This window comes from Staurois parvus, unplaced genomic scaffold, assembly GCF_062004578.1.
Source record: "Staurois parvus isolate SC_StPar_1 unplaced genomic scaffold, SC_StPar_1.0 ptg000029l, whole genome shotgun sequence".
Lineage (NCBI taxonomy): Eukaryota > Metazoa > Chordata > Amphibia > Anura > Ranidae > Staurois > Staurois parvus.
The window spans coordinates 5,748,819-5,761,046 of NW_028317825.1; the positions used below are offsets into that span (position 1 = coordinate 5,748,819).

Genomic DNA, 12,228 nt, shown 5'->3' on the forward strand with positions numbered 1-12,228 from the left:
TGGATGCAACTCAGCATTCTCTCTCCTCCAAACACGACGAGTTGTGTTTCTACCAAACAGTTCTATTTTGGTTTCATCTGACCATATGACATTCTCCCAATCCTCTTCTGGATCATCCAAATGCTCTCTAGCAAACTTCAGACGGGCGCAGACATGTACTGGCTTAAGCAAGGGGACACGTCTGGCACTGCAGGATCTGAGTCCCTGGCGGCGTAGTGTGTTACTGATGGTAGCCTTTGTTACGTTGGTCCCAGCTCTCTGCAGGTCATGCACTAGGTCCCCCCGTGTGGTCCTGGGATTTTTGCTCACCGTTCTTGTGATCATTTTGACCCCACGGGGTGAGATCTTGCGTGGAGCCCCAGATCGAGGGAGATTATTAGTGGTCTTGTATGTCTTACATTTTCTAATTATTGCTCCCACAGTTGATTTGTTCACACCAAGCTGCTTGCCTATTGCAGATTCAGTCTTCCCAGCCTGGTGCAGGTCTACAATTTTGTTTCTGGTGTCCTTCGACAGCTCTTTGGTCTTCACCATAGTGGAGTTTGGAGTGTGACTGTATGAGGTTGTGGACAGGTGTCTTTTATACTGATAACAAGTTCAAACTGGTGCCACTGATACAGGTAATGAGTGCAGGACAGAGGAGCCTCTTAAAGAAGAAGGTACAGGTCTGTGAGAGCCAGAAATCTTGCTTGTTTGTAGGTGACCAAATACTTATTTTCCACCATAATTTGCAAATAAATTCTTTCCAGATCAGCCAATTTGATTGTCTGGATTTTTTTTCTCATTTTGTCTCTCATAGTTGAGGTCTACCTATGATGCCAATTACAGGCCTCTCTCATCTTTTTAAGTGGGAGAACTTGCACAATTGGTGGCTGACTAAATACTTTTTTGCCCCACTGTTCTATGAAAAATAACCTGATAGGAATTTTAACCTTTCTCTATCAACTTAAAAAAAAAAAAAAATGTCTTTACATACACTTTTGCCTTCAACCTTTTAAATCTGTCCAAAGTAAATTTTTAAGAACCACTTGAAAAATGTTTAAGCTTTTTCCAATGCAATTAATTGAATTACTCATTCAAACAGCCTTAATAAAAACACCCCGATCTGAAATAAATAAATAAATAAATGCAACCTGAAGCAATTCGCAAAACTTGTTCACTCTGGTCTGCATGCTAAGCCCAAAGGACCTATAAATGTCAATCCAAAACGAAAACACTGCTATAAATTGAGCTTATATACATGTTTTAGATTGTGTTTATAACAAATAGTTGCGAAAGTCCTTGATTTAAAACCAAAATGTAAAATCCATAATAACTTTAACAGTACCACAACATAAATGCACATAAAATGATTGTTAAATACCACAAAACTTAAGGTGTTTGTCAGACTTTAAGCAGACTAAGGCTCCACGCACACTAGCATTTTTTAGAAGCTGAAACAAAAATGCTAAAAAAAAAGCAAAAAAAAAAAGCTGTACGAAAAACCCTGATAATAGCATTTTTTGTGGCAGCTTATAGTAGCGTTAGCATTTTATAAATGTTTTTATAGTACATGTAGGGAAAGAAATATAAAAAAAAAAAAAAAAAAAGCTGTTAGTAGCATTTTAGGAGCATTCAGCATTATTTTCAGCTGAAAAAACCGCTCCCAAAAACTCTACAAGCACAATCTTTTTTTTTTCTGCTCCTAAACACTGAAGCTTCAAAAATACTACTAGCCTAAAATAGTGTCCATGAACATATAGAATAACACTATTTAGCTTCTAGGAGCAGAAACCAAAATGCTGATAACAGCTTCTAGGAGCTTAAAAAAAACAAAACAAAACAAAAAAAAAACCGCTAGTGTGCATGGAGTCTAAAACTAAGAAATAAAGTTAACATAAATCTCCCCCCACCAAACTAGATGTAGGTCTCCAAATATCTACCTGTGAATACCACTTTTATACCAATTTGAAAGAGAAATTTTGTGACTTTTTTCGATCTGATGCTACATCTGTCCCCCTCCTGCTCTAAGGCTGAGAACTGAGTTCTCCCTGCTGCACCCCCCAGCGCTCACTGGAGTGCTGGGCTGCGGAGACGGAGGGTGCGGCTGGCTCAGGCTCTCAGAAAATCCCAGCTCCTAGGTGGATCTCAACCATATGGTTGCGATCTTTCCCCAGCCTGGACCGGCTGAGTGATGTCAGCCGACAGCAGACCTTAGCCCGCTGTTGGCTGAAAATGGGTCACAGGAGTACAGAACAAACTGCACTCCTGTGATCACCAGGAGAACTACAGCCAAACAAAACTTTGGCTGTACTTCTCCTTTAATTCTTCCTTGACCATGCTATTTACTTTACTTTTTGCACACAATTACTCATACTACCTTCTACCTACACTAGACTAGTCTTTCACACTCAAATATACAAAGTGGTTAAAGTCTTTCCATACCATCTTATAGCTCCTTTGTATACCTTCTGCTTGACCGTCCCCACCACCTTTTCCTTGCTTTGGGTACCTTTAGCCTACTGCCATCTCTCCACACCATCAATCGCTCTCCATTACTCTTACAGATCATCATCACTCAACTCATTATCTCAGGAGTGGTCTCCTATGGGCTGGAGACTCACTTTGCAGAAACCTGGAACTTGAAGCTCCTGGGTCATGTTCAACCCTTTTGCCATTTTAAAGTTTATTTCACCTTTTAACAAAAAATTAAAAAGTTGAACTTACCCCCTATATCCCCCCCTTCAGTCCCCACTGTGATTACCTCTGTGGGTGATATCAGTGCTCCTGCAGTCAGTGCAGTGGTCTGGGGATTTTAAAGCCTCACTCTTCTGCCTCATCCTTCCTTTGAGCTTCCAGGATGGATCAGAGCAATTCTGAGTAGTCACATGCTGGCATGTGACAACTTTGACCAATCGGGGTCTGACCTGCCCTGGAAGTCCTAAGGAAAGATGGAAATAAGGAGAGTGGTTTTAAAATCCCAGATTGCTTTATTGGCTGCATGGGTAGGGACACCTAATCACTCACAGAGGTACATGAAGCAGGGATCAGGGGGGTGGGGAGGGTGTTAGTCCATCTTTTAATTTTTTTTTTTGTGAAAAGGTGGACTTGCACTCTAAGTAGTCAAAGGGTTAAAAATGAGACAGGAGCTTCAAGTTCCTTTAACATTGGAGAGCTGTTACTAGGACAAATGACCATTTTCCAATCTTACTTTCCAAAAAAAAAATCACCACAGGAACAATATTCACTTATATTTTGTGAATTTTTAAATGAAATAAATGAATACACTGCATCTGACCACTGGAAGAGTAATGCGCCACACACACACACACACACACACACACACACACACACAATAAGAAAATCATCCGAACAATTTAGCAGAACCACTGATCGAACGATTTTCTCTTCGTTGATGAGCAGGATGTTTTAATTGATAACGATATTGTGAACGAAAAAAATCAGGTTGAACAACAGTGAAAAAAAATCCGGTTGAACAATAGTTCGCATACGAACAACAGATTTTCTATGCGGTGGTATGATGGTCGTACGAAAAAAATCTATCAAGCACTATCACGCATGAGCTTAAACAGAAGATGTCCCGGATGTTTATGTCCAAGGAATCTTCGTAAACACGAAGGAAAAATCCAAATGTTAAAAATATATTGACCTAATGAGATACTGAAACCAGAATTCTGCATATTATATTTTTATGTATCACTATTTATGTATATAGGTAATGTAAAACTATATTATACTCATTGCTGGTAATTGTTGTGTATATCGCTCATTCTGGATGGAAGGGCGTGGCTACAAGGTCACACGCACACATCACTTCCATTTGTACGGAAGATGTCAACACTACGTATTGCCCGAACGATTTTTTTAGATTTGTTAATGTGGGCCACGATTTCGAAACAACGCCTCTCGGTTGTCAGATTGACCGATCGGTCGATTTTCTAATCGTGTATTCCCACCTTAAGTAAACAAAACTCTATGCACAAGAGACCCTATAAGCAATGGCATTCACCATTGTCCTTAATCCCTACTATCCATAATGTTTTGTTTTAAAGTCCGTGCCTCTATATAAATGAGACACATTTCCATAAAATATAGCAAAAGTGGCTAAAATTGGATGGGAAACCATGAACTGAATAATGTAATATAGTTTTCTCCACCAAGGTAATTTGTCAGTTCACCCATTAACGAAAAAGGTGGCACAGCTATTCACCCTTTAAAAAAAAAAAAAAAAAACTATAAACCCTCAAAAAAAAAAAAAACAAAAAAAAAAAACACAACAACAGCACATTTCTACAAAAAGCAGAAATTGCAAGTATACTGCACTATGCATCTGACCATTTACTCCTGCTGAAAATGTTTTAGGGGATCGTGGGATGTTCTGTTCAATATATTACACTTGGCTCGTATGGAGAGAATGAGAGAACGCACCTGTCTTATTAGTCATTTTTTATAAACACAAAAGTTCAGCATTTGGCAAGAACATCTCTAAAAACTTCTCCGAAGTATAAATATTACAACATAATATTGTCATGTGTGCTTTAGATTACTTTGTATTTATTTAAAGGATTACATTGTGTTTAATATTAAAAATCAAGAGATACAATTTGTCTGTATGCAAGCTAGTTTCATTACAATTTCATGACCCAATCTATACAATTTACTTGACTCTCCAAAGTGCAACAGATGTTTTTTTTTAGTGATGATATTCTTGCCTGAACAATCACGATACTAAAGTCACTGGCAGTTAATTTCTAATCGATTGCTAACAGATGTAACAAATGGCTCACTATGGTGTAAGCTACACAACTAGCATGTAGTATTGACTAAGGCTGGCCATACACAGTTAGAAAATAATTTGAATTAAAAAAACAAACAAAAACAGTCAGATTTCTAAAGATCTGTCGAACGTACATGCGATAACACCATCATTGTATCGATATCGGTCGCCCAATTATCGACATGTCTCTCTGCCCATGTGACTAAAGTCCACAATATACAAATAGGATTGACAAACATCTTTGTGTCTCTTATACATTTTTTTGGCTGGTCTTCTAATATGGCTACAATTATATTTTTCAGGTATTGCCTCATTCTTTTTTTTTTTTGGGGGGGGGGGGGCATATTGGAAGTCACAATGGTCAATATTTGGAATATTTTCTATTTCTCTATATGAACAAAAAGTTTGCAACAAGAACGATCTTTCTTTTCATTGCTTGTTGATGGACTTACGGGGTTAAATTTTAACACATGCATGCACTGCAGATTTATTCACACTTTTTTTTAAAACGAACGCTTAAAAAGACAAACAGTCAAGAACCTGGAACGCTTTTTCAAATGATTTTCTAATCGTGTATGGCCACCATAAGGCTAGCCATATACAGCTCAGATTTGGGCTGGTCCCTGTTGAATTTGTTGATGTTTGAGCTGTGGTTGGCCCTGTTGGAACCTCCCAGTCCGACAAATGTCAACTGAAAAATTGGTGTCTGAACAGTGACTACATCCAATCAGATGCAGTCACATTTTGGGCATTTGGGTGCTGCAGCTGTCGGAAGTGTATGGCTAGACCAAGGCTGATGACACGTGTATTTTTTCACAGTGTCCCCTCCCACCCTCATTTTGTTACAACAATTTGTTGCAGAGAAAATCAATGATTTTGTACAAGATTGCTAAAATTGAAAATAAGAAAAAATAAAAAAAGCAATCTGTTGTTCAGCAATCAAGATACTTTAATGTTTTGGCTAAGTAGCCAAAATGCTAGCAACAAATCGCTCTTAGGCTGAATTCACAGCGCTCACAGCGAATTTGAGCTTTTTTCACATGATTTCTGAACAGTTTCAGGGGTTTTTTTTATTAGCCAATAGAGAAAAAGATCATCTGTTGCATCATTTGTTGCTAGGTTTTTCAGCTTTTTTTCCCATCAGATTTTACGCTTTTTAAATATTAAATAATTTATTACTATTTTTTTTTTGTTAGGATAAGGGGTTAGAGTTAATGTTAGGATTAGGGGTTAGGTGTTAATATTTTATTTATTGTACTATTTATTATTTATTTTTGTTAGGGTTAAGGTGTTAATATTATTATTAGTAGTATTATTAAATTAATAAATGTAAAATACACAAATACATAAAAAGAATCATAAATAAAATATATAATACAAACTAATTAACCCCTAACCTTAACCCCCTAACCCTTAAATAAAAAAATTAACACAAAAAAGTAAATACAAATAAGTATTACTGTTTGGGTTAGGATTATTATTATTATTAATAATAATAATTTATTTAATTTTTTTATTGTTAGGGGGGTTACATTTAGGGGTTATTACATATTATTCATTTGATCAATGTATGATTACTTTTGTGTATTATTTTACATTTATTTATTCATACATTTACTTTTTTTTTTCTTCATTTGAGAAGAAAAAATTCTTCAAAAATGTTCCTTTCATTTCTATGGAATTAAAAACGCTAAATAAAATTGCAAATCTGCCCAATTTGAGTGATGAAAAAGCTGCAGAACTTGTTTGAGCCTCAGGCGACTTGGAGTGGAGACTAGAGAGAACAATTTCCATTGAGAATAATTGATTTTTTTCTCCTCAAGCGCTTTCCAGCTTCTGGCTACAAATCACACAGGTATGAATGGGGCCTTTGCTTTAAGAAATGTTTCAGCAATCGTTATGCTTTTTTACAAAACGGTGAAGAAATATCCAGCACAGCACAAGCGAATGCTGTAGCCAATTGCAAGCGACTAAATTGCTAGTTACAAATCACATTAGCATTAGCATTTTACAGAAGTAAAAAAAAAAAAATTGCCCGTGTCATCAGCATTACTGCACAAAACTGGAGTCCTCTGATGGTGTATGACTGTTTCCACTTGTATTCTACTTATTTACTTAATGCATATCCAAGAACAAAAATATAATAAATTGCACCTTGCCAGTCCTTAGATGTGGTGGCTGAATTCATTTTCTTTTTCTCCTTTATTTTTACCTGGTGAACCTGCAAATACCATGCTTCTTTTCCCTTTGTCTCTACACACTTTCCACTGAATCTATTTAAAGCGTTTGTAAAGCTTAATTTAAAAAAATAAATAATAACAAATAAATAAACATGCTAGTGCTCTGGGTTCCTCCTCTTCTCAGTGGGCCACCATAGGAAGCCGACACCGGGGGGGGGGGGGGGGGGGGGGTGGGTAACCTGCAAGCTTGCTCCAGAGCAGGGCTGTGTGTGTCTATTGATACACACAGTGCTTTCAGCCCCGCCCCCACTCTCTGCTCACAGGATATGATTTACAGTAGCAGTGGCATTCAAATGAAAAGGCTGCAGTGCCTGCACAAACACTGCATGCAAAGCCATATTGATGTGAACCAAGCCTTAGGAAAGGGGCAAACTGAAAAATGACATATGTGACCACTGGCAGTAACACAGAAGCAGTTTTTGTTTTTCTGAATCCCTATAACCTGGTTGTATTTAATGGTGCACCAAAATTAAAATTCTGGTACCGAAACCGAAAATTCAAAATGCACTTGGCTGAAAAACAAAACCCAAATGTGCAGTTTTTAAAAATGAATATATAATTTTTTAAAGAAAAATACACTGATTAAACAAAAGGAAAATTTCCATAAGTGATGCTTTAAAAATGTCTACAGGCTAGCAGTGTAAAGTTACAGAGGAGGTCTAGTGCGAGAATTATTGCTCTTGCTCTGAAGCTTGTGGCGATACCTCACATGTGTGGTTTGAACACCATTTACATATGTGGGCGTGGCCTACGTATGTGTTCACCACTATGTGCGAGCACGGGGGAACTTTAAAGTTTTTTTTAATTATTTATTTAAAGTGCAGTTCCACTCACCTGTGAAAAAATAAAAGTCAGCAGCAGCTACAAAAACTGTAGTTGCTGACTTTTAAAAAACAACCACTTACCTGTCCCTCGGTACCGAGGTGTGCCCCCCACAGCCTGTTTCACTGGCCGTCCTGGATTCCAGGAGGCCGGCATCTTCAGTGTGGGCACCTGACTATGATAGCTTACGGCTTCACAGCTGGGTACCCATTGCGCATACGCGAGTAGTGCTGTGCTTTGTGAATGGTCCTGTAGTCTTCTGGGACCTGTCACGTGTCCCAAAGGACTACAGGGAGGGAGGACACCTTCCGTTTCTGATCGCCTAGGCGATCGGAGCGGAAATGAGAGTTGGTACCTGTCAAATTCAGGTACCCGCTCCCCCCCGCCCCCCAAAAGGTGCCAATCCTTAATGGGGAGCAATCCTTAAAGCAGAACTTCCCCGTTTGGGTGGAGCTCCGCTTTAATGGGTTATTTTTGCACTGTCCCTTTAAAAAAAAAATCACTTTTATTCCTATCACAAGGAATACATGCATCCCTTGTGATAGAAATAATTAGTGACAGGTCCTCTTTATGGAGCGATATGGGGTCAATACGTAAGCTTTAGATAAAAAAAAAAAAAGCATTGATCTCTTTTTTTTTGCTTTAAAAAAAAAAAAAAAAAAAAAAATGGACGGAACGGGAAGCGACATCGCTCCGGTTCTCCAAGGGCATAGAGATGAGTGGTAGCCATCTTTCCTTCACCCATCTCCATGCCCAGCACCAGGATCAATGGTTTCTCAGGTAAGGCTGAGATCTACCGGGCTGCAGCGGTGGCGAGGATATTTCAGAACCTGTATCGGTGTTTTTTTCCCTTTTGGCCGACAGACAAAAAGGGGTGTTTTCGGCCACCGAAATTTCGGTGCATCCCTAGTTGTATTACCTGTTGATCCTGCCATAAGGTGCATTCTTTTTCCACTAGCTTTTAGCAGGTCAAGCTGTCCTGCAAAAGTGACAGTTGTACCAGTTACAGATGTTGTGATAGAAGAAACAGATAAAAGTAATGTTACTGACAGACTGCATCATACATGTCATTTTGATGTCACCCATTTTTCCACTTTAACATCATACACTATTCTCTCCATGGATATTTACAGTGCACAACCTAGAACAACCAGAATTCAGTATCCTACAATCAGTTACACAGGATTTCTATGTATTTCTGGGCAGTTGTTGCAGTTAACAGAAGCTATATGATAGTACATGTACTATGTAATGTGGTACTGAATGCTGACCACGGTTGCAGCTACACCTAATTTTACGTTAGGTGGTTCAGTATTTTGGGAAAAAAAAAAAAATGTATACACATTACACTGCACTCAATGGGCATAAAATGCTTAGGGCAGCACAGTGGCTAAATGGTTAGCACTTCCGCCTGACAGTACTAGGGTTGTTGATTCAAATCCCAGCCACGGCACCATCTGCCTGGAGTTTGCATGTTCTCCCTGTGCCTGTGTGGGTTTCCTCCGGGTACTCTGGTTTCCTCCCACACTCCAAAGGTATGCTGGTAGGTTAATTGGATGCTGACTAAATTGTCCCTAGTACGTGTATGAATGTAAGTTAGGGACTTAAAATTGTACACCCCTTGAGGGTTAGGGACTGATGTGACTGTACAATATATGTGTAAAGCGCTGTGTAAATTGACGGCGCTATATAAGTACCTATAATAAATAAATAAAATAAATTTATTTTTAAATAGCCAGTTGCAGATAAGCTAGCCATAGGCAGGCAGATGTCATAGAGCCCATTCAAACCAATATGTTAACACGTGGTAAAATGAGTGTTACTGCGACATTTGGTAACACAGCATGCATGTGCGAAGTTATTATTATTATTATTATACAGGATTTATATAGCGCCAACAGTTTGCTCAGCGCTTTACAATATAAAGGGAGACAATACAGCAACAATACAGCTCAATACAAGAGGGTTAGAAGGGCCCTGATCCTTGGAGCTTACAGTCTAAGAGTTGCAATGGCATTCATTTTAATGGTACCCAAATGCACCATCAGAAGGCACATATGCTGCAATAGACCACCACAATTCACAATGTATTTTGCAGTACACTCTCTAAATTTGTGTGTTGAAGGGCACAAAATCCCATTTAATAGCCCCAAAATATTCTTGAAATTTGCCTTTTGGAGCATTATACTACTTTTCCAAGCATGTCAACGTATGAAAAGAGCACAATACTCTGAGAAAGATTTATCCAGATGTGTTCAAGTATAATAATGACATAACATTTACCCAACGATGGTGCCTGTCTGAAGGTTAACATTTAGGAAGAGGACCACCAGGGTCAGAAGGCGCAGGACTGCGACACATCTGAAGAGATTGGGATGAAGCTGCACCATACAATGTTTGGGTACACAAAGCTTATCGCCCACATATCCACCAAGCTACAATACATTAAAATGATAAGTTATGGTAGATATAATCATTGCAGCTTGGGGAATTGAGCTTGTAAACCTCTGTATAGCAGCAGCAGGACAGCTCCATCACAGCCAGAATACTTCACTCCAGCAGAACTAATGAGCATTGCTGTGATTTACAGCCCACCTCCACACAAAGGTTTTTTGGGTAGGGTAAATCCCCCTCATTGCCCCCTGTGATGAGTAGGTCCATCTTATAGCCATCTGTGATAGGTGGGTCCCAGTCGTTGCCCCCTGTGATGGGTGGGTCCCTCTTATAGCCCCTTGTGATGGGTAGGCCCCCGTCGTTGCCCCCAGTGATGGGTGGATGCCCTCTCATTGCCAACTGTGATGGGTAGCTGCCCTCTCATTGCCCCCCTGTGATGGGTAGCTGCCCTCTAATTGCCCCCTTGTGATGGGTAGCTGCCCCGTCATTGCCACCCTGTGATGGGTAGGTGCCCCGTCATTGCCCCCTGTGATGGGTAGGTGCCCCGTCATTGCCCCCTGTGATGGGTAGGTCCCGATCATTGCCCCCTGTGATGGGTAGGTCCCGATCATTGCCCCCTGTGATGGGTAGGTCCCGATCATTGCCCCCTGTGATGGGTAGGTCCCGATCATTGCCCCCTGTGATGGGTAGGTGCACTCTCTTTGTCCCGTGATGGGTAGTGCCCTCTCATTGCCCCCTGTGACGGGTAGTGCCCTCTCATTGCCCCCTGTGACGGGTAGTGCCCTCCCATTGCCCCCCTGTGATGGGTAGTGCCCTCCCATTGCCCCGTGATGGGTAGTGCCCTCTCATTGCCCTCCGGTGATGGGTAGTGCCCTCTCATTGCCCCCTGTGATGGGTAGTGCCCTCTCATTGCCCCCTGTGATGGGTAGTGCCCTCTCATTGCCCCCTGTGATGGGTAGTGCCCTCTCATTGCCCCCTGTGATGGGTAGTGCCCTCTCATTGCCCCCTGTGATGGGTAGTGCCCTCTCATTGCCCCCTGTGAAGAGTAGGTCCCCCCATTACACTGACCTGATTTGCCTTAGTGGAGACGGAGAGCAGCGCATGACTGGAGTACCTGGTCTGTCCGTCCCCGCTCAGCCCTGCAGCCCGGCTCAGTACTTCCACCTGGCGGCTGAGTTTGTCCACCTGCTCCCGTAGCCTCCGGTTCTCGCACTGCAGGTCGGTGACGGACCGGGAGAGGGGCCCCGCCAGGCGCAACACGTCCTCCAACTGCCTCTCCACCCCGCGCCTGAACTCCTCCATGTCGGCTTGGAGCCCCTGTACGGTCCCCCGGAGCGGACAGTCCCTCTCCTCCTCCGGTACACTCCTGCTGAGCGGCCACACCGACACCTCCACTCCGGGCTCCATGCTGGCGGCGAGGACAGGCGGCGATCGGGACTTCGGGCGAACTTCAGCTGTGGCGAGCGCCGATCACCATCGTCCAGTCAATGACCTTGTCCGGCTCACTTCCGCTGTGTGCAGGTGCACCGGTGTGTGGGGGAGGGACGGCCCTCCACAGGTGACATCCACCGGGGAGGAATGGGATGGAGCTGTCACCGAGATCTGCCCGGGGCACTATGAGCGGCTCCTCTGCAGACACTCCGCTGGAAGGAGATGCTCAGGCGGGGGAGGGACCCAGGAGGAGGAGGACTGGGGGGTGGAGAGGACTCCTGTGTTACCACCAGTGCTTATCTATATCCACCGAGAGGACACACACCGGCCTTCATACTCCTCTCCACACTCAGACGTCCTTCATAGGTACTCACACCTCCTGCCTCCAGTCCATAGGTACTCGCACCTCCTCCTGCCTCCAGTCCATAGGTACTCATACCCCTTCCCTCCATAGGTACTCACACCCCTTCCCTCCATAGGTACTCATACCCCTTCCCTCCATAGGTACTCACACCTCCTCCCTCCAGTCTATAGGTACTCACACCTCTTCCCTCCATAGGTACT

At 41.9% G+C, this 12,228-nt stretch overlaps 1 protein-coding gene across 2 annotated transcripts in view; it reads right to left on the reverse strand.

Moving 5' to 3' along the window:
- LOC149471089 (smoothelin-like protein 2) overlaps window positions 1-11,894 on the reverse strand; it is a 179,627-nt gene extending 167,733 nt beyond the window's left edge. The window contains exon 1 of one of the 2 annotated variants that reach the window (XM_089657479.1): window positions 11,302-11,894. In XM_089657479.1, the coding sequence (XP_089513605.1) occupies window positions 11,302-11,640 (339 nt within the window). In that variant the 5' untranslated portion in view covers window positions 11,641-11,894. The remainder of the gene's footprint in view (window positions 1-11,301) is intronic. The other variant, XM_089657488.1, reaches the window with a different exon arrangement.
- Between the last annotated feature and the right edge of the window lie 334 nt (window positions 11,895-12,228).